This window comes from Tachyglossus aculeatus, chromosome 23 (genome assembly GCF_015852505.1).
Source record: "Tachyglossus aculeatus isolate mTacAcu1 chromosome 23, mTacAcu1.pri, whole genome shotgun sequence".
Lineage (NCBI taxonomy): Eukaryota > Metazoa > Chordata > Mammalia > Monotremata > Tachyglossidae > Tachyglossus > Tachyglossus aculeatus.
The window spans coordinates 31,033,331-31,052,296 of record NC_052088.1 but is presented as its reverse complement, the minus strand read 5'-3'; the positions used below and the strand labels follow the sequence as shown (position 1 = coordinate 31,052,296).

Below are 18,966 nucleotides of genomic sequence, written 5' to 3'. Positions count from 1 at the left end.
ATTATCACTAAGTTCTAAGGACTGGAGTAGATACAAGATAATCAGGTTGGACATAGTCCCTATCCCTCGTGGGGCTCACAGTCAGAGGGAGGAGGATTGAATCCTCATTTTATACATGTGGAAACTGAGGCACTGGCAAGTGAAGTGACTTGCCCAAGGTTACATAGTGGACAAATGGCTGAGACGGGCTTAGACCCTATGTCCTTTGACCCCACCCAGCCTGTGCTGTATCCATTAGGCTACACTTCTTACCCACAATTGAAAGATGAATTGGCAAACGATGAGACCTGAAGACTGCTTTTAATTTGTATGCAATGGGCTACAGGTAAATCAATGTGTCTGTTTCCTTTCACTGCCTCCGTGGCCACCAGAGATAATAGATGTTGTCTAACCAAGGGACATTTCAATCAGTTAGTGAATCAATCCTTTTTACTGAGCGCTTACCATGTGCAGAGCACTGTATTAGAGCGTTTGGGAGGGGATAATACAATGGAGTTGGTAGACACATTCCCCGCCCACAGTGAGCTTACAGTCTAGCATCTAGTCATTTCAACGAGGACAGCTTAGGATAATAATAATAATGATGATGATGATGGTATTTGTTAAGCACTTACCATGCGTCAGACCCTGTACTAAACACTGGGATGGATACCAGCAAATTGAGTTGGACACAGTCCCTGTCCCAGGTGGGGCTCACAGTCAGAATCCCCATTTTACAGATGAGACACCTGAGACACTGAGAAGTGAAATGACTTGCCCGAGGTCAAGTGGTGGACAAGTGGTGGAGCTGGGATTAGAAACCAGGTCCTTCTCTCAGGCCAGTTCTGGTTAGGACATTGCTAAACGAGCACTTTAGGGGCCATCAACTGGGAGAAGAGCAGGGAAAAGCAAGTTTGTTCAGGGCAGAGAATGTGTTTGTCTACTCTCCCAAGCGCTTAGAACAGTGCTCTGCACACACTAAATGCTCACTAAATGCGACTGATTGAATGAACAGCAACAAAGCATCTCTCAAGCAGGTCTAGGGAAATGATTACACCAGCAGAGACCTGAACTTTGGCAGCTTTTAACAGAGAAATGAACGTGACTTGACCAAGCTGGCAAATGGGTGGCCTGTGAAAGTTTCCGAGACTTCTCATACAATTCTGGGAGGGTGTCTGATTTGAAAGTCTTTTGTCTCATTTGGGTTTCATCAGTAGAGGAAGGTGCTGTTAATAATTATAATTATTATTATTATGGCATTTATTAAGCACTTACTATGTGCAAAGCACTGTTCTAAGCGCTGGGGAGGTTAGAAGACGATGAGGTTGTCCCATGGGGGGCTCACAGTCTTAATCCCCATTTTACAGATGAGGGGACTGAGGCCCAGAGAAGTGAAGTGACTTGCCCAAAGTCACACAGCTGGCAAGTGGCAGAGCTGGGATTAGAACCCATGACATCCGACTTCAAAGCCCGGGCTCTTTCCACTGAGCCACGCTGCTTCTCTAGCCACGCTGCTTCTCTAATAGGTCTGTTCACCTATTGTGTACAATATAATCTATTCAACACAATCATGCTTGAAGGTGCATCACCAGGGGCCTGAAATTTGATGTTAGACGTGACTTCTGATTCTTCCAAATCATATATGTGCAGAAGGCAACGTTTTAGAAATATTCATTACCAGGAAAAAGGCCAAGGTTACATACCCAGCCCCAACAGAGAAATCCCAAATACAACCTGAGACTTTCTTAGAGTTGAATGTTGTCATTTCTGCTACCTTAGAAAAACTGTCCAATGAGGATGGTATGTATAGTAATGATGATGATGATGAGGGTATTTATTCAGACCTTACTAAGTGTCAGCAACTGTTTTAAGTGCTGGAGTAGATATAAGACAATGTACACAGTCCCTGTCCCATTTGGGGCTCAGAGTTTAAAGCAGAAGGAGGAGAGGTATTGAATCCCCATTTTACAGGTGAGGAAACCAGACTATACGATCGTAGTGGCCAGGGAATGTGTCAGTTTATTGTTATATTGTACTTTCCCGAGTGCTTAGTACAGTGTTTTGCATACAGTAAGCACTCAATAAATACAACTGAATGAATGAGTGAATGAAACTGAGGCACCCAAGGTCACACAGGGCAGAGCCAGCGTTAGAAGCTAAGTCACCCGATTTCTAGCCCTGTGCTCTTTCCAATGGGCCTTGCTGCTTTTAAGGGTAAAAATAATCCATTACAAATGATAAACAAAGTCTCTCTCTCTCTCTCTCTCTCTCTCTCTCTCTCTCTCTCTCTCTCTCTCTCTCTCTCTCTCTCTCTCTCTCTTTCTCCTTTCTCCCCCAACCCCAAGCTCTTGACTATTTTTCTGCTACTCTGTCTACAAAGAAGGCACAAATTAGCACCTCACCGTTACACTTTGATGTCGAAAGTCATCTTTATAAAATACTCCAGTGTAAACATAGCAACAGTGTAATCCTTATTTCTAGATTTGTGGTGGGTCTCTTTTTTTTTCCCTCCCTTTTCATTTTGCATACAGGCCTATTTCCCAATGTCTGCTTTTGGAAGTTCCTTTACTTTCAGCTGGATCCTGCCATAATAATGATGGTTTTTGTTAAGCGCTTACTATGTGCAAAGCACTGTTCAAAGTGCTGGGGAGGATTCAAGGTGATCAGATTGCCCCACGTGGGAATCACAGTCTTCATCCCCATTTTACAGATGAGGGAACTGAGGCCGAGAAGTTAAGTGACTTGCCCAAAGTCACACAGTTGACAATTGGCAGAGACGGGATTTGAACCCATGACCTCTGATTCCCAAGCCCGTGCTCTTTCCATTGAGCCACGCTGCTGTCATCCAAGTGTAAAGTGTCTCTTCCATTTTCCCATTTTTGCCTCTAAATTTTGCTTGTGCTTTTCTGACTCAGTAGCCTGAGGCAGCGGGAAAGGGGAGTGTTTTCACTGTTTACACTGCAAGGCAGCTAGATGGGAAATGTCCTCTCAAGAGTCTTTCTTCAGAGTTAAGCTGGACCATAAAGTCATTGGACACAAACTCTGGGCCTTCATATTCTCCCTTGGAAACAATTCGTTGTTTTCCAGTGGAAGCAGCTGCAAAGGGGAACTGATGTTGATTCTTTTAGGCTCCTGTTAATGCACTTTATTTTCAGCTCATGGTGCTTTGGGGTGTTGGCAACTCTTAAATGTGACAGGCTGATATTACAGATGCACCTATTGAGTTATACATGCCGCTTAGAGGCCACAGATCCCTCTTTTTCTCTTCCTTTTTACTCTTATTCTCTCTTCTCATGGTTATTTCTCTCTCCCCTCTCCTCCTCTCACTCACTTTCTCTTTCTCCCCCTCCTCTCTCACTCCTTCTTTATCCTATTTCTCTTGCCCCACTGCCCCCCACCCTCAACTGTCTCCCTTTTTAATGTTCTATGTTAAACACTATGTTCCAGGAGCTGTTCTAAGTGCTGAGATAGATGCATGGGAATAGATACATGGGGCTCACAGTCTTAATTCCCATTTTACAGATGAGGTAACTGAGGCACAGGGAAATGAAGTGATGTGCCCAAGGTCACACAGCAGACAAGTGGCAGAGCTCTCATGCCCATACTCTATCCACTAGACCATGCTGCTTTTCACTAGGCCAACCCTTTTCATTCTCTCCTCTTTTGTCTCCTTCCCCCTCTCTCTTTCTCTTTTCTCCCCATCGTTGCTCTTTCTCTCCTTTCCTCTCTTTCTTTTTCTCTTTTTCTCTACTTCTTTCTCCCCTTTCCTCTCTCCCTCTTCTCTCTCTCAGTGTGTGTTAGGGAGAATCCTTGGAAAATATTTCTCCTTTACCTATTTCCACTGGATTCACAGGAGGTTGAAGGAATAGCTAGAGCTGGGAACTGGGAGATGCCTGGGGTTTGTTGATCCTCTGAGGTAGCCTGGATTTGATCCCTCCCTCAATGGGACTTCCTATTTCTGCTTTTCGGGTTCAACATTAATCAATCAATCATATTTATTGAGTGCTTACCATGTGCAGAGCACTGTATTAAGCACTTGGGAGAGTACAATATGACGGCGTGAAGCAGCATGGCCTAGTGGAAACAGAATGGGCTGGGTATTCATTCATTCATTCATTCGTATTTATTGAGTGCGTACTGTGTACAGAGCACTGTACTAAGTGCTTGGGTAGTCAGAGGACCTGGGTTCTAATCTCTTCTCCACCCATTGTCTAGTTTGTGACCTTGGCAAGTCACTTCATTTCTCTGGGCTTCAGTTCCCTCATCTGTAAAATGGAGATTAAGACTATGAGCCCCTTGTGGGACATGGACTGTGTCCAACCTGATTAGCTTGTACTTACCTCAGTGTGTGCTTGGCACATAGTAAGTGCTTAACAAATACCAGTAGAAAAACAAAACAAAAAAAAACAAGCAAAAGAAAACAGAGTGTCAGACACATTCCCTGCCCTCAGAGACAGACATTAAAATAAATTATGCATGCATACCCAAGTTCTGCCTGGCTGAGGGTAGGGTGAATAGGGTAAAAATCCAAGTGCAAGGGCAACAAAGGAGAGGGAGAGAGAGTAGGGGAAATAAGGGCTTAATTGGAGATGAGCCCTTGGAGGAGATGTGCTTTTAGTAGGACTTTGAAGGTGGGGAGTGTGATGGCCTGTCAGTTATAAAGGGAGGGAGCTTCAGGCCAGAGGCAGGATGTGTCTGAGGTTAGCATTAGAGGAGCGAAATGTTTGGGCTGGCTTCTAAGATAGGAGGGGTGGGCTAAGTGAGTGTTAAAGTCAGTAGTAAAGAGTTTCTGTTTCTTGTTGAGGTGGAGTAAGAAAACATGATCCTGGCAAGATAGTGAAGTATTGATTGTAGAGGAGAGAAACAGGTGTCAGGGAGATCAGCAAGGAGGCAGATACAGTAGTCAAGGCATGATAGGAAAAGTGCTTGGATCAGCGTAGCAGCAGTTTAGGGGGAGAGGAAAGGCTGGATCTTAGTTATGTTGTGAAGGTTAAACTGACCAATTTAATGATTGAATATGTGGGTTGAGTGAGAGATGAGTTGAGGGTAATGCCAAAGTTCTGAGCTTGGGAGACGGGGAGGATGGTGCTACTTTCTACAGATAGAAATTCAGGGGGCAGACAGGGTTTGAGTGGGAAGATGAGTTCTGTTTTGGACAGCTAGAGTTTGCGATGGCAGTGGGACAGCCAGTGAGAGATGTCCAGAGCCAGGAGGTAATACCAGACTGCAGAGAAGGAGAGAGGTCAAGGCTAGAGATGGGATAAATTTGGGAATCATCGAAGCAGCGTGGCTCAGTGGAAAGAGCCCAGGCTTTGGAGTCAGAGGTCATGGGTTCAAATCCCGGCTCCGCCACTTGTCAGCTGTGTGACTTTGGGCAAGTCACTTAACTTCTCTGCACCTCAGTTACCTCATCTGTAAAATGGGGATTAAGACTGTGAGCCCCCCATGGGACTACCTGATCACCTTGTAACCTCCCCAGCGCTTAGAACAGAACTTTGCACATAGAAAGCGCTTAATAAATGCTATTATTATTATTATTATTATTATTATTATGTAGAGATGGTAGTGGTAGTGAATGAGTTCTCCAAGGCAGTGGGCATAGATGAAGACTAGAAAGAGACCCAGAACTGAGCCTTGAGGGACTCCCAAAGTTAGACGTGGGAGGCAGAGAAGGAGCCCACAAAAGAGACAAGATGAACAACAAAGAAAGGTAGGAGGAGAGCCAGGGAATGACAGTGTCAGTCAAGTCAAGGTTGGATAATGTTTCCAAGAGAAAGGGGTGGCTCACAGTGTCGAAGGCAGCTGAGATGTTGAGGAGGACGAGGATGGAATAGAGACCATTGGATTTGGCGAGAGAGGTCTTGGTGACCTTTGAGGGCACAGGTTCCATGGAGTGAAGGAGGCGGAAATCAGATTAGAAGGGGTCAAGGGGAGAATTGGATGAAAGAAAGTGGAGGCAGTGGTTGTAGCGACTCACTCAAGGAGCGTGGCAAGGAATTGTAGGAGGGAGGAAGGGTGATGCATGGAGGGAGCTATGGGGTCAAGGAAGGGTTTTGTTAGGATAGGGAATACATGAGCATGTTTGAGAGCAGTGGGGAGGAAGCCATTAAACAGTTGAAGACTGTGGTCAGGGAGGGAAGATTGGAAGGGGCAAGTGTTTTGGTAAGGTGCCATGGGAGGAGGTCAGAGGAGCATGTGGGCGGGGCAGATTTTGAGAGGAGCCCGAAGATCCCTTCTTGACATACTGCTTGGAAAGATAGGCAAGTCAAAAAAGGGGGCAGGAGGAGGGAGCAACTGGAGAGGAGCAGGAGAAATTATAGGGAGATTATACGTAATGGTTTCAATTTTCTCAATAAAGAAAATGCGTGGATCATTAGAGGCAGGAGGGGATAGGGGGTTTAAGGAACGAGTTAAACATTTGAAACAGCTAGCATGAGCATTGGGTAAGGGAGTAATAGCGATGGAGAAATAATGTTGCCCGGGGGAGGAAAAGGCAGAAGTAAAGAAGTTGAGGATGAATTTGTGATGGACGAGGTCAGCTGGTACACAGGAACTGAGGAAGTGTACTGTGGGGGCGAGCCAGGGCTGCGTCTTAGTGGGGTGAGACTGGTTGAGGGCATCAGTTGGTTCATCATGAAAAGACACTTTGTGTATAGAGACCAAATGGGGCACGATGACTTTAGTAAATCGGTGCAGATCAAAAGAACAGAGGTCCGCGTGGGGAAACGGACAGGTTTACGAGGCGGGAGTGAATGGGAGAGAAGGAAGGTGAGGAGGTTGTGATTGGATTTCTAAACTGTGAGCCCACTGTTGGGTAGGGACTGTCTCTATATGTTGCCAAGCTGTACTTCCCAAGCGCTTAGTACAGTGCTCTGCACACAGTAAGCGCTCAATAAATATGATTGATTGATTGGATAGGATTTCAGAGTTGGTGGGTGTGTACGGTGAATAAAGATGATGAGGTCCAGTGTGTGTCCAGGATGTTGAAGGGAAATGGAGCAGGTTGGTTAAGTGAAAGGAAGTGGGCAGCGGAAGGGTCAGCGGGAACATCCACATGGATATTGGAGTCCCCAAGTATCGATGAAGGGATGGAGAAAGAGAGAAGAAGTGTGAGAGTGCTACTAACCATGAATGGGGTCTCATTCTGATGCTAAAGAAGGGGAAAACATTGTCTGAGCATAAAACCTGCATTTCCCCCAACACTGGCTAACAGACAGACTCTTGGGTTTCATTGGTTCTAATCCCGGCTCCACCGCTTGTCAGCTGTGTGACTTTGGGCAAGTCACTTAACTTCTCTGTGCCTCGGTTACCTCATCTGTAAAATGGGAATTGAGACTGTGAACCACACGTGGGACAACCTGATTACCTTGTGTCCTCCCCAGCGCTTAGAACAGTGCTTTGCACATAGTAAGAGCTTAACAAATGCCGTCATCATTATCATCATTGCAGACTTCCAAACCCGGGTGAATTTGCGTTTCCACTGAGGCTTGACCCTTGAGGAATAGCAATAGTGGCAGTCATCATAGAGATGGGCAGACCACTAACAAGAATAATAATAATAATAATAATAATAATAATGACGGTATTTGTTTAGCGCTTACTATATGCCAAGCACTGTTCTAAGTGCTGGGGTAGATACAAGGTAATCAGGTTGTCCCACGTGGGGCTCACAGTATTAATCCCCATTTTACAGATGAGGTAACTGAGGCACAGAGAAGTTAAGTGACTCACCCCAAGTCACGCAGCTGATATGTGGCGGAGAAGTATTAGAACCCATCACCTCTGACTCCGAAGCCCGTGCTCTTGACATTAAGCCTCGCTGCTTCTGTAATGAGAACTGAACCCACTGTTTTCTCATCACAGTAGGCAGAATGGGAGAGGCAGTAACATTTGAGACGGCTTGAAGATGACGAGGGCCGTATGGTGCGTGGGACTCTTAGTTTGTGGGCCGGTGAAAGTGAGTGGTTTTGAAGGGAACTTCTACACACAAACAGATAAAAACAGACAGATGGGTCTGAACGCCTGGCTGCCCCCAAAACAGGCCTCTCCTGAACAACGAGGGAAGGAAATTTCTCAATTCTTAGCCCAACATCAATAAATTCCTCTTCCTCTTCATTTTCGGTAAAACTTTAATGCTCTTAGCCGCCTGGCCGCTGCCCAGCAGAGAAAAACCAGGACTAGGGGAGAGCTGGATTCTAGTGTGTGTACCCACACAAACTTTAACACCCATACACACACACACACACACAACACAGAGAAGCATTCCCATACACAGAATTGCTCACACATGAAACAAAAGAGCCACACAGAAATATTTACAAGAATACACACACTCACACACATAGAAGTACATATGGAAGAAGGGACATATATAGAAAGACAAACAGGGGTGCCTATTTCCCCAGGAACAGTTACACAAACACAACAAAACATAGAAAATGCCTGTGCATTAATTGATACAGTGAATTCATTAATAATACATTAATCAATACAGTCAATGCTTCAGTGCAAGAGCTGCATGTGGGCGGGGAATGTGTCTTCCAACTCTGCTATATTGAACTCTCCCAATTGCTTAGTACAGTGCTCTGCACTGGGTAAGAACTCAATAAATACCATCGATCCTTGAAAACACCATTAAGGAAAATCAGGTTTTGTTAGCCATTGTTTCCGTGGTAAAGCAGAAGTTAGAGATCAGATAGTTTGAAAATAATTCACACAGTTTATGGGGAAGTTCTGCAGCCATTAGCTTTCTGTCTTTGAATTTTTGTGTGTATCCTAATCCTGACCCTCCCCTCCTCCCACCCTAACTTCATGGTGGGGAAGGGAGAGGGAGAATGAGTTGGGGGGTGGTGGAAAACCTTGGAGCCCCTAGAGCAGGGACAGAGTGCAGGGCATGTACAGGCAAAGTTGGATCTCCTAACCTCATCTCATAAGACTGGAAAAGAGATGTAGACATATCTAGACTGTGAGCCCACTGTTGGGTAGGGACCATCTCTATATGTTGCCAACTTGTACTTCCCAAGCGCTTAGTACAGTGCTCTGCACACAGTAAGTGCTCAAGAAATACGATTGATTGATTGATTGATCTTCAGAGGCGACTATGGCAGCGAAAGTCAAACCTCTGAAAGGCAACTCTGATACTTTAGTTGTCAATATCTGCTTCCAGTGATGATGTGAAATCAATCATATTTATTGAGCACGTACCCTGTGCAGAGCACTGTACTAAGTGCTTGGGGAAGTACAATATAACAGATTCGTTCCCTGCCCACAACGCGCTTACCGTCTAGAGAGAGAGACAGGCATTAATATAAGTAAATTATGGCGATGGACATAAGTGCTGTGGGACTGAGTGAAGTGAGTGAGTGAAGTGAAGTGAGTACAAGTCCAACTTGTACTTCCCAAGCGTTTAGTGCAGTGCTCTGCACACAGTAAGCGCTCAATAAATACGATTGATTGATTGATTGATTGAATAAAAGGAGCAAATCCAAGTGCAAGAGTGATGCAGAAGGGAGTGGGAAAAGTGGATATGAGGGTTTAGTGCAGGAAGACCTCTAAGAGGAGATGTGCTTTTAATGAGGCTTTGAAGGTGGGGAGGGTGATTGTCTGTTGGATAGGAGGAGGGAGGGAATTCCAGGCTGCAGGCAGGATGTAAGCGAGGGGTCTGTGGTGAGGTAGATGAGACTGACGTATAGTGAGTAGGTGGGCTTTAGATGAGTGAAGTAAATGGGGTGGGTTATAGTAAGAAGGCAGTGAGGTAAGGTAGGAAGGGCAGTGATTGAGTGCTTTAAAGCCAATGGTGAGGAGTTTCTGTTTGATGCAGAGGTGGATGGACAACCATTGGAGGTTCTTGAGGAGTGGGGAAAAATAGACTGAACGTTTTTGTGGAAAAATGAGCCAGGCAGGAGAGCGAAGTGTGGACTGGAGTGAGGAGAGACAGGAGGTAAGGGAGGTCAGTAAGGAGGCTGATGCAGTAATCAAAGCGGGATAAAATAGGTGCTTGGATTCATTCATTCATTCATTCATTGAGCGCTTACTGTGTGCAGAACACTGTACTAAGTGCTTGGAAAGTACAATTCAGCAACAAATAGAGACAATCCCTGCCCACAACAGGCTCACAGTCTAGAAGGGGGGAGACAGACATCAAAACAAGTTAACAGGCATCAATAGCATCAATTCAAGTAAATAGAATTATAGATATATATACACAACATTAATAAAATAAATAGAATTGTAAATACGTACTTATATATACACAAGTACTGTGGGGCGGGGAGGGAGTAATAATAACGATGACATTTATTAAGCGCTTACAATGTGCAAAGCACTGTACTAAGCACTGGGGAGGTTACAAGGTGATCAGGTTGTCCCATGGGGAGGCTCACAGTCTTAATCCCCATTTTACAGATGTGGTAACTGAGGCCCAGAGAAGTGAAGTGACTTGCCCAAAGTCACACAGCTGACAATTGGTGAAGCCGGGATTTGAACCCATGACCTCTGACTCCAAAGCCCGAGCTGTTTCCACTGCACCACGTAGGGAGTGGGGATGATGGGGAGGGGAGGGGAATAGCAGTTTGGATGGAGAGGAAAGAGTGGATTGTAGCAATTTTGTAAAGATTGGTTTGGTCTTTTGGTCTTTCAGACTGTGAGCCCACTTTTAGACTGTGAGCCCACTGTTGGGTAGGGACTGTCTCTATGTGTTGCCAGCTTGTACTTCCCAAGCGCTTAGTACAGTGCTCTGCACACAGTAAGCGCTCAATAAATACGATTGATGATGATGATGATGATGGTGATAGATTAAATCTGTGGAATGAATGAGAGAGAGGAGTCCAGGATAACACCATGGTTATGGTCTCGCGTAACAGGGAGGATGCTTACAGGAAAGTCAGCGGGAGGAGGGTCTTCTGTGGAAAGATAAGGGGTTCCGTTTTGGACATGTTGAGTTTGAGGTTTCGACAGGACGTACAAACAGTGATGTCATGAAGGCAGGAGGAAATATGAGACTGCAGAGAAGGAGAGAGATCTAGGCTGGAGATACCGATTTGGAATCATCTGCATAAAAATGGTAGTTGAAGCCCTGAGAGCAAATGAGTTCTCCTAGGGAGTGGGTGTAGATGGAGAATAGAAGGGTCCCAGAACTGAGTCATGAGGGGGCTCCCACAGTTCAAGGGTTGGAGGCAGAGGAGGAGCCTATGAAAAAGCCAGAGATATAGGAGGGGAACCAAGAGACGACAGTGTCAGTGAAGCCTAGGTTGGATAACGTTTCCAGAAGAGGGTGGTCAACAGTGTTGCAGGCAGCTGAGAGGTTGAGGAGGATTAAGTTGGAGTAGAGGCTGTTGGATTTGGCAAGGAAATCATTGGTGACTTTTTAGGGCAGTTTTGGTGGAGTAAAAGAGAAAGAGAAAACATAACAAGGAAGCTTCCTCATATGAACTCCAAGGCAAAAAAAAAAAATATTAGGGAACAGACAGGAAAATGAGTTCATGCTGCTGAATGTAAAAAGTCAAAGTGTAGGCGTTCTTAGGCTTTTGTAACAAGGTTGGCTCAGCCTCATTGATGGAAGAAAGGAAAGAAAGACACTATCACTGAAGGAGAAAAGTTCCGAGATCATATCACTGAGGAACTGCACGGTGGACCGAGTTGTCTAAAGACTCCTTCGCCTTGCAAGGAAGTGATACTATATTTTTCTATACACATCACTGTTTTCCTAACTGAAAGGAGACACATCTATGTAGAGAAGCTACTGTGTATCAGTAGCTGTCTATTCAATACAATTGTTAGGCTTTCTCTTTCCTTCTGTCTCGTGTTTTAATAGAGTCAAGTTATTTAGAGCCTCTATTGTTCCTGGAACGTTTGGGATCCTTGAGGTTCTCTTTTAAAAACCTTCAATTTCCAAGGTGGTTAACTGTGAAATTTATGTCCCTGCAGTTGATCTTTAGCAAGAAGATTGTTTCTCTGAGCTAGAGCTAGAAAAATTCTACCATATTTGTTTGCTGGGGGGAAGTAATCAATCAGAACATGGAAATCTTCATGGAAACAATGGAGATGTTTTGGGGAAGTAATGAGATCTAATTCAATCTGACAACAAATGATCAACATCAAAACAACCAAGTCCGATTGTCCAAAACACAGAAATCCCTGAAGATTCCAGATATCAAAATCAGCCCAATTAATAAGCCAGTTGTCATGGAAAGATGTGGAGGACATGGTGGAAAATCCAATTTTTGCTTTTGTTTTTCCAGACAATCAGATTTCGGAGGATGATTTGATTTTAGTTATTTTATTTTTGAAGATTTGTGATGAAACTGGGTTTTTTAAAAAAAATTTCCTTAGAAGTCCATGATTGAGGAGTCAGAGTCTCTTCCCATTTTTTGGACTTTAGATTTCTGTGGAATAATGCATGCAATGAAAGATCTGGAAAAGTAGTAAGCCAGTATTAATTAACTTGAAACAGAAGAGTTACACAAGTCAATATATTTTAACAGTCCATTGCACAATTCACATCTTTAATTAAAATTTGAACATTTTGAGAATTTAATTAATATGATGAAATGCATTAGAAAGAGATTATCGAGTGGAAATGTGAGAAGCTTTTATAATTCATTGAAAACTGCAAAAATGAAACACTAGATGAGTTAATGAATGCTTACTTCTCTTCACAACCTAAAATAAATTTTTGTGGTATGCATAAGAGTGTGGGTATAAATTCCATTGTTTTCATACATTGGCTGAATAAATTTCTAACCTATGAGTCATGTAACTTTTCAGGTAAGTATAAATGAACAATATTCCAGAATCATTTGATATCGATTGATAATGTATATTGCTTTTTTTTTTGTCTTGCAGCAGATATCTATCCCTATAAATCAGGGAAGGGATTTTAACCTTAAACTAGTTTCTCATTTTTTTCTAGGTTCTAGAAGATGTTTTTGGAACAAGTCATTTTTCCCTTCATCTGTGGTTATATGCAAATTGTGTCTGCCCAGTTGGTTTAGCACAACTTCAATGGGAAGGAACGGTGTGATTTATTCAGAACTCTAATTGTACACTTTTCACTGCAGACTATATTTCAATGCTGTGGAGTTTGCCTGCTAAATAACAAATGGTTAATGCTCCTTATGTACCCCTTATCCTAGTTACATGGAAGAATATGTTCTATTTTCATGATTCTGTCAATATAGGTAAAAAGAGAAACCTGAGGTAGTAAGTTGAATAAATGTAATTAGTGGTTTTATAAATGATCGTTTTTTTAGATACAAATTCCGATTTTAAGAATGACTTATTTCTGAATGCCCTGTATGGTATTTGCCGAGCTGGAAAGATTTCTAGGAAAAGAGAGTTTCCAATCTCTGTGAAGAATTGTGTGTCATCTATGACGAAATATCCCTACAGTTATTCTTGGTGGGTTTTTCTCACTTGGTTTGAAACAGACATGCTTGTTCATCCCCAGCCTTTCTTTGTAGGAGTGAGTGGTTCATATTTATTTTTCATTTATCCATTCATGTCTTCCTCTTCAGGTGCAATCTAGCTCCTGTGGTGGAGTTTGCTGCCGATGTGGGAACTAAATCTGATTTTATTACCATGAATCCATCAGTTGTACAAAGAGCATTTGGAGGCTTTCGGAATGAAAGTGACAGAGAAAAATTTGTGCATAGACTATCCATGCTGAATGACAGTGTCCTTTGGATCCCTGCTTTCATGGTCAAAGGCGGAGAGAAGCATGTGGAGTGGGTTAATGCCTTAATCCTTAAGAATAAATTGAAAGTGCGAACTGCCTATCCATCACTGAGACTTATTCATGCTGTCAGAGGGTAAGTGTCTGGAAAAGCCTGCTCTGTCCTTGGCACAATGGAACTCATAACTAAAAATTTTCCTCAGACAGGAAAACCCTTTAGTAAACTTTGAAAGGACTCTATCCTTTGATTCTCTTTAAGATGAAGTGCACGTTTCATGAATTTAAGTCTGTTTTGTTGTAAATGTATTTTTCTTTTCAGTCCTCTTTCTTTCCAAAACACTAGGGTAAGTTCAAAGCACTAGAGAAAGTGGAAATGGGAATATAGAAATCTTTCCCATCCCTTTGGGGTGAAATTTGGATGGCTGTATTTCTATCTGCCCATCCAAGAAAGAAGATGAGTTCCAACTACAATCAAGAGTCTTGTTAGAAAAGAACAAATAGCTTCCAGCTGCTACTAAAAAGTCCCAAATGCTAGGAGTATTGAAGAAGCAATTCAATACCACCTGGAAGCAGAGGGAATGTATACTGGCTGGGCTGTTACATCTTAATGTGCTCCGAATCAATCAATAGTATTTATTAAGAATTTACTGTGTGCAGATCACTGTATTGAGTTCTTGGGAGAGTACAGTTTTAACAGACACATTCTGTGCCTACAATGGGCTTACGGTATAGAAGGGGAACTAAGCAAATTTTCCTCCTTTTGTTTGAGAGTGGTTAAAGATCCTCAGATGATAACTTCTCAATTTCTTGATGGTTTTTGTTTAGCACTTACTATAAGCTCTGGGGTAGGTACAAAATAATCAGGTTGGGCACAGTCCACGTCTCTCTTGGGGCTCACAGTATTAATCCCCATTTTACAAATGAGGTAACTGAGGCACAGAGAAGTGAAGTGGCTTGCCCAAGGTCACTAAGCAGACAATAATAATAATAGTAATAATAATAATGATGGCATTTAAGTGCTTACTTTGTTCAAAGCACTGTTCTAAGCACTGGGGAAGATACAAGGTGATCAGGTTGTCCCACGTGGGACTCACAGTCTTAATCCCCATTTTGCCGATGAGGTAATTGAGGCACAGAGAAGTGAAGAGACTTGCCCAAAGTCACACGGAAGAGCCGGGATCTCCCAGGCCTGTGCCCTAGCCACTAGGCCAGGCTACTTTCCAAACGCTTATAGCACAGTGCTCTGCACACAGTAAGCACTCAATAAATACGATTGAATGAATGAGTTAAGAATCAGCCTGTTGATGACTTCTTTGTCCTTGGATGAGCACAAGAGGACAATCAAGATCCATGGCTCTTCATTAGAACTCCAGGAGAAATGGAGCCGAGAGGGATAATAATGACTGTGGTACTGTGGGAAGGAATTTCTAGGAGAGCCAGTAGGTCTGATTATTTCTAAACTGGTGCCACTTGAGATAATATTACAACAGTTGAAATGCCTGCTTTACTCTGAGTCAGTTCAGGCCGGATCCTGCCCTCGGAGCTATAAGATGATTCGTGGGTGGGTTTCATTTTGTTTGCTTTCTCCCTCTCTGTCCAACTTCTGATACCTTTCCTTAGAGGAAAGAATGACTTTGTCACGGCTTTCCTTTGGACCATCTGATCCCAATAACCACCTTGCTTGAGGGCTGGATTCTTTAATGTGCTGATTTCTGAAATATTTGATAGGATCTTCAGGTTCTGCTGAAAGAAGGAGGGGACAAACATCTCTTTAAGGAAAAACAAATGATTTTGCAACATGAAAGTGAAACCGCAATTGATGGCAATCACCACTCGGACCTACTCCTGCATGTAGAAATTGAAGTGGGTGTGGGCAAAGTTTTTCTCACAGTGATTCTTCGCTTTTATTAAGCTTCAGAGAAAAGCTTAGGGAACCCAGACTGCCCTGTGCTTGCCTACATAGAGTTGGCTCTGCTGAGAACAACTGAGAGCTTTTTCCTTGAGGAACTACCTCACAAGAAGACCCTTGGGTAAAATGTTTGGCTCTGATACCGATATGTTGAATCCTGTCTGAGTGAAAAATGACAAGACCAATGCAAGAAACAGCATGGCCTAGTGGAAATAGAACATTCCCGGGAGTCAGGGAACCTGGGTTCTAATCCCATTCGTGCATTCATAAAATTGTATTTATTGAGCACTTACTGTATGCAGAGCACTGTACTAAGCACTTGGGAGAGTACAACAGTAAACAGACACATTCCCTGGACAAAAATGAGCTTCAGTCTAGAGGAGGGGAAACAGACATTAATATAAATAAACAAATTACAGATATAGACAAAAGTGCTGTGGGGACGGGATAGAGGTTGAACTAAGGGAGCAAGTCTGGGAGTTGCAGAAGGGAGTGGGAAAAGAGGAAAGGGGGGTTTAGTCTGGGAAAGCCTCTTGGAGGAGATGCACCCTCAGTAAGGTTTTGAAGGGGGGGAGAATCATTGTCTGTCGGATTTGAGGAGGGAGGGCATTTCAGGCCAGAAGCAAGACGTGGGTGAGGGGCAGCCGGTGAGATAGACAAGATCGAGGAACAGTGAGAAGTTTAGCATTAGAGGAGCAAAGGGGGCAATCTGGGTTGTAGTTGGAGAGAAACAAGGTTAGATCGGAGAGGGCAAGGTGATCGAGTGGTTTAAAGCCAATGTTGAGGACTTTTTGTTTGATGCGGAGGTGGATGAGCAACCACTGGAGTTTTGTGAGGAGTGGGGAATCATGTCCTGAGCATTTATGTAGAAAAATGATCTGGGCAGCAGAGTGAAGTATGGACTGGAGTGAGGGGAGACAGGAGGCTGGGAGGCCAGCAAGGAGGCTGAAGCATTAATGTGGTAGCAGCTCTGCCACTTACCCACAGTGTGACCTTGGACCAGTCATTTAACTTTTCTATGTCTCTGTTTCCTCATCTGTAAAATAGCGATCAAATGCCTTTTCCCCCTCCCTCCTAGACTGTGAGGCCCCTGTGGGACAGGGACTGTGTACACTCTGATTAAGTTGTATCGATTCCCGCCCTTATTACAGTGCTTGGTACATAATAAGAGCTTAACAAATATGATAATAATAGTAATTATTATTGAAACAAAGCTCCCCTAAGATTCAGACTCCAATTTCTTCCCTCAAACTTGACGGGCAACATAAAAATCCAAGCACCAGTGCAACTAACTCATCCAAATGGTCTTTGTGAGCCTGCAAAGAGAGTTTGCACTTCAGCCAATATTAGGCAAGGACAGAGGTGCCTGATTTTCACTGTGAGTGTGGGGAAGGGATTTTAGGGGCTTGAGGTTTGGGAAGGGAGATTGTTATCTCCAACTCTATTATCTTGTGCTCTCCTGAACATTTAATGCAGTGATCTGTACACAAAGTAAATGCTCAATAAATACCATTCATTTATTTATCATTCATGTTATTTGTTAAGTGCTTAATATGTGTCAAAAACTGTTCTAAGCGCTGGGGTAGATACAAGTGAATTAAGTAGGACATAGTCCCTATCCAGAATGGGGCTTACAGTCTAAGTAGGAGGGAGAACAGTAGAACTGAGGCACAGAGAAGTGAAATGAGTTGCCCAAGGTCACACAGCAAGCATTTGTCAGAGCTGGGATTAGAACTCATGCTGCTTCTCTATAGACTGACAGGCTTCAAAGAGATTATAGGTCAGAAAGCCACCACTTTGGGTATTTTCACCCTGAGTGGAAACCCTCAGGTCTCATCAGATGAGTATGTGTGGGAGTTCAGTTCAGAAAACTTTGGGCACCTTCACCCCACAACCACCCCAAAGGAGTTTTCTTCCATGGGCCTGGAGGGGATGTCTTTTCTGTTTTTTCCTCCCACAGATTTTGCCAGTGCTTTCCTTTCCAATTGTAACCATAGGGCAAAGTCAATTATTATCCCCGGACAATGCACCATGTATTTTTGGCCTTCTCTAAGCCAGTAGTTCTTAATGGTATTTGTTAAGTGCTTATTATGTGCCAGACAATGTATTAAGCACTGGGGCAGATGGTAGCTTATCAGGTTGGACACAGTCCCTTGTCCCACATGGGGCTCAGAGTATTAATCCCCAACTGGGGCCCAGAGAAGTGGAGCGACTTGCCAGGTCACACAGAAGACAAGTGGCAGAGCTGGGATTAGAACCCAGGTCCTTGTTAGTCCCAGGCCCGGGCTCTTGCCACTAGGACTCACTGCTTCCATGTGTGGGGAAAGTTGGTTCACGGGCTGTTCCTGGAACTTAAACCTGCTCAAGCACTGCCATGGAAAGACTGAGTTTGCCACTTCTAGAAGGCTTGCAGTTGAGTTAGTCAATCGTGTTTACTGAGCACATACTGTGTGCAGGGCACTGTACTAAACACTTGGGAGGTACAGTGTAACAATCTAATAGACACATGAGCTTGCAGTCTAGAGGGTGAGACAGATATTAATATAATTGACTGAAATTACAGCTATGTACATAAGTGCTATGGGGCCGGGAACAGGGATAAGAATAATAATAATAATGATGGCATTTGTTAAGCGCTTACTATGTGCCATGCAGTATTCTAAGTGCTGGGGTAGATACAAGGTAATCAGGGTTGTCCCACGTGAGGCTCACAGTCTTCATCCCCATTTTACAGATGAGGGAACTGAGGCCCAGAGAAGTGAAGTGACTTGCCCAAAGTCACAGAGCTGACAAGTGGCGGAGCCGGTATTAGAACCCACGACCTCCGACTCCCAAGCCCGGGCTCTTTCCACTGAGCCACGGTGCTTCTCTGCAAAAAGGGATGAACTCGTTTTGATGTCTATCTCCCCCCTTCTAGACTGTGAGTCCATTGTGGACAGAGATTGTCTCTGTTGCTGAATTGTACTTCCAAGCGCGATTATACTTTCCAAGTGCTTAGTACAGTGCTCTGCACACAGTAAGCACTCAGTAAATACGATTGAATGAATGAATGAATGAACAAGGTGTCGCAGAAGAGAATGGGAGAAGTGGAAAGGAGTCTCTTGGAAGAGCTGTGCCATCAGTAAGGCTTTGAAGCGGGGAGGGTAACTGTCTGTCAGATATGAGGAGGGAGAGTGTTCCAGGATAGAGGCAGAAAGTGGGCAAGAGGTAGGCGGCGAGATAGAAAAAATCGGCGTACAGTGAGAAAGCTGGCATTAGAGGAGCCAAGTGTGCAGGCTGGGTTGGAGTGGGCGAATAGTGAGGTGAAGGAGTAGAGGGCGAGGTGATTGACTGCTTTAAAGCCAAGTTTGAGGAGTTTCTGTTTTATGTGAAAGTGGATGAGCAACCACTGGAGGGTCTTGAGTTG

The 18,966-nt window shown here is 43.9% G+C and overlaps 1 protein-coding gene across 1 annotated transcript in view; it reads left to right on the top strand.

Annotated features, from left to right (window-relative positions):
• Nucleotides 1–18,966, top strand: part of ST8SIA4 (ST8 alpha-N-acetyl-neuraminide alpha-2,8-sialyltransferase 4) — a 170,699-nt gene that overhangs the window by 88,339 nt on the left and 63,394 nt on the right. Inside the window, exon 4 of the mRNA XM_038765804.1 lies at nucleotides 13,494–13,787. Within this exon, the coding sequence (XP_038621732.1) occupies nucleotides 13,494–13,787 (294 nt within the window). The remainder of the gene's footprint in view (nucleotides 1–13,493; nucleotides 13,788–18,966) is intronic.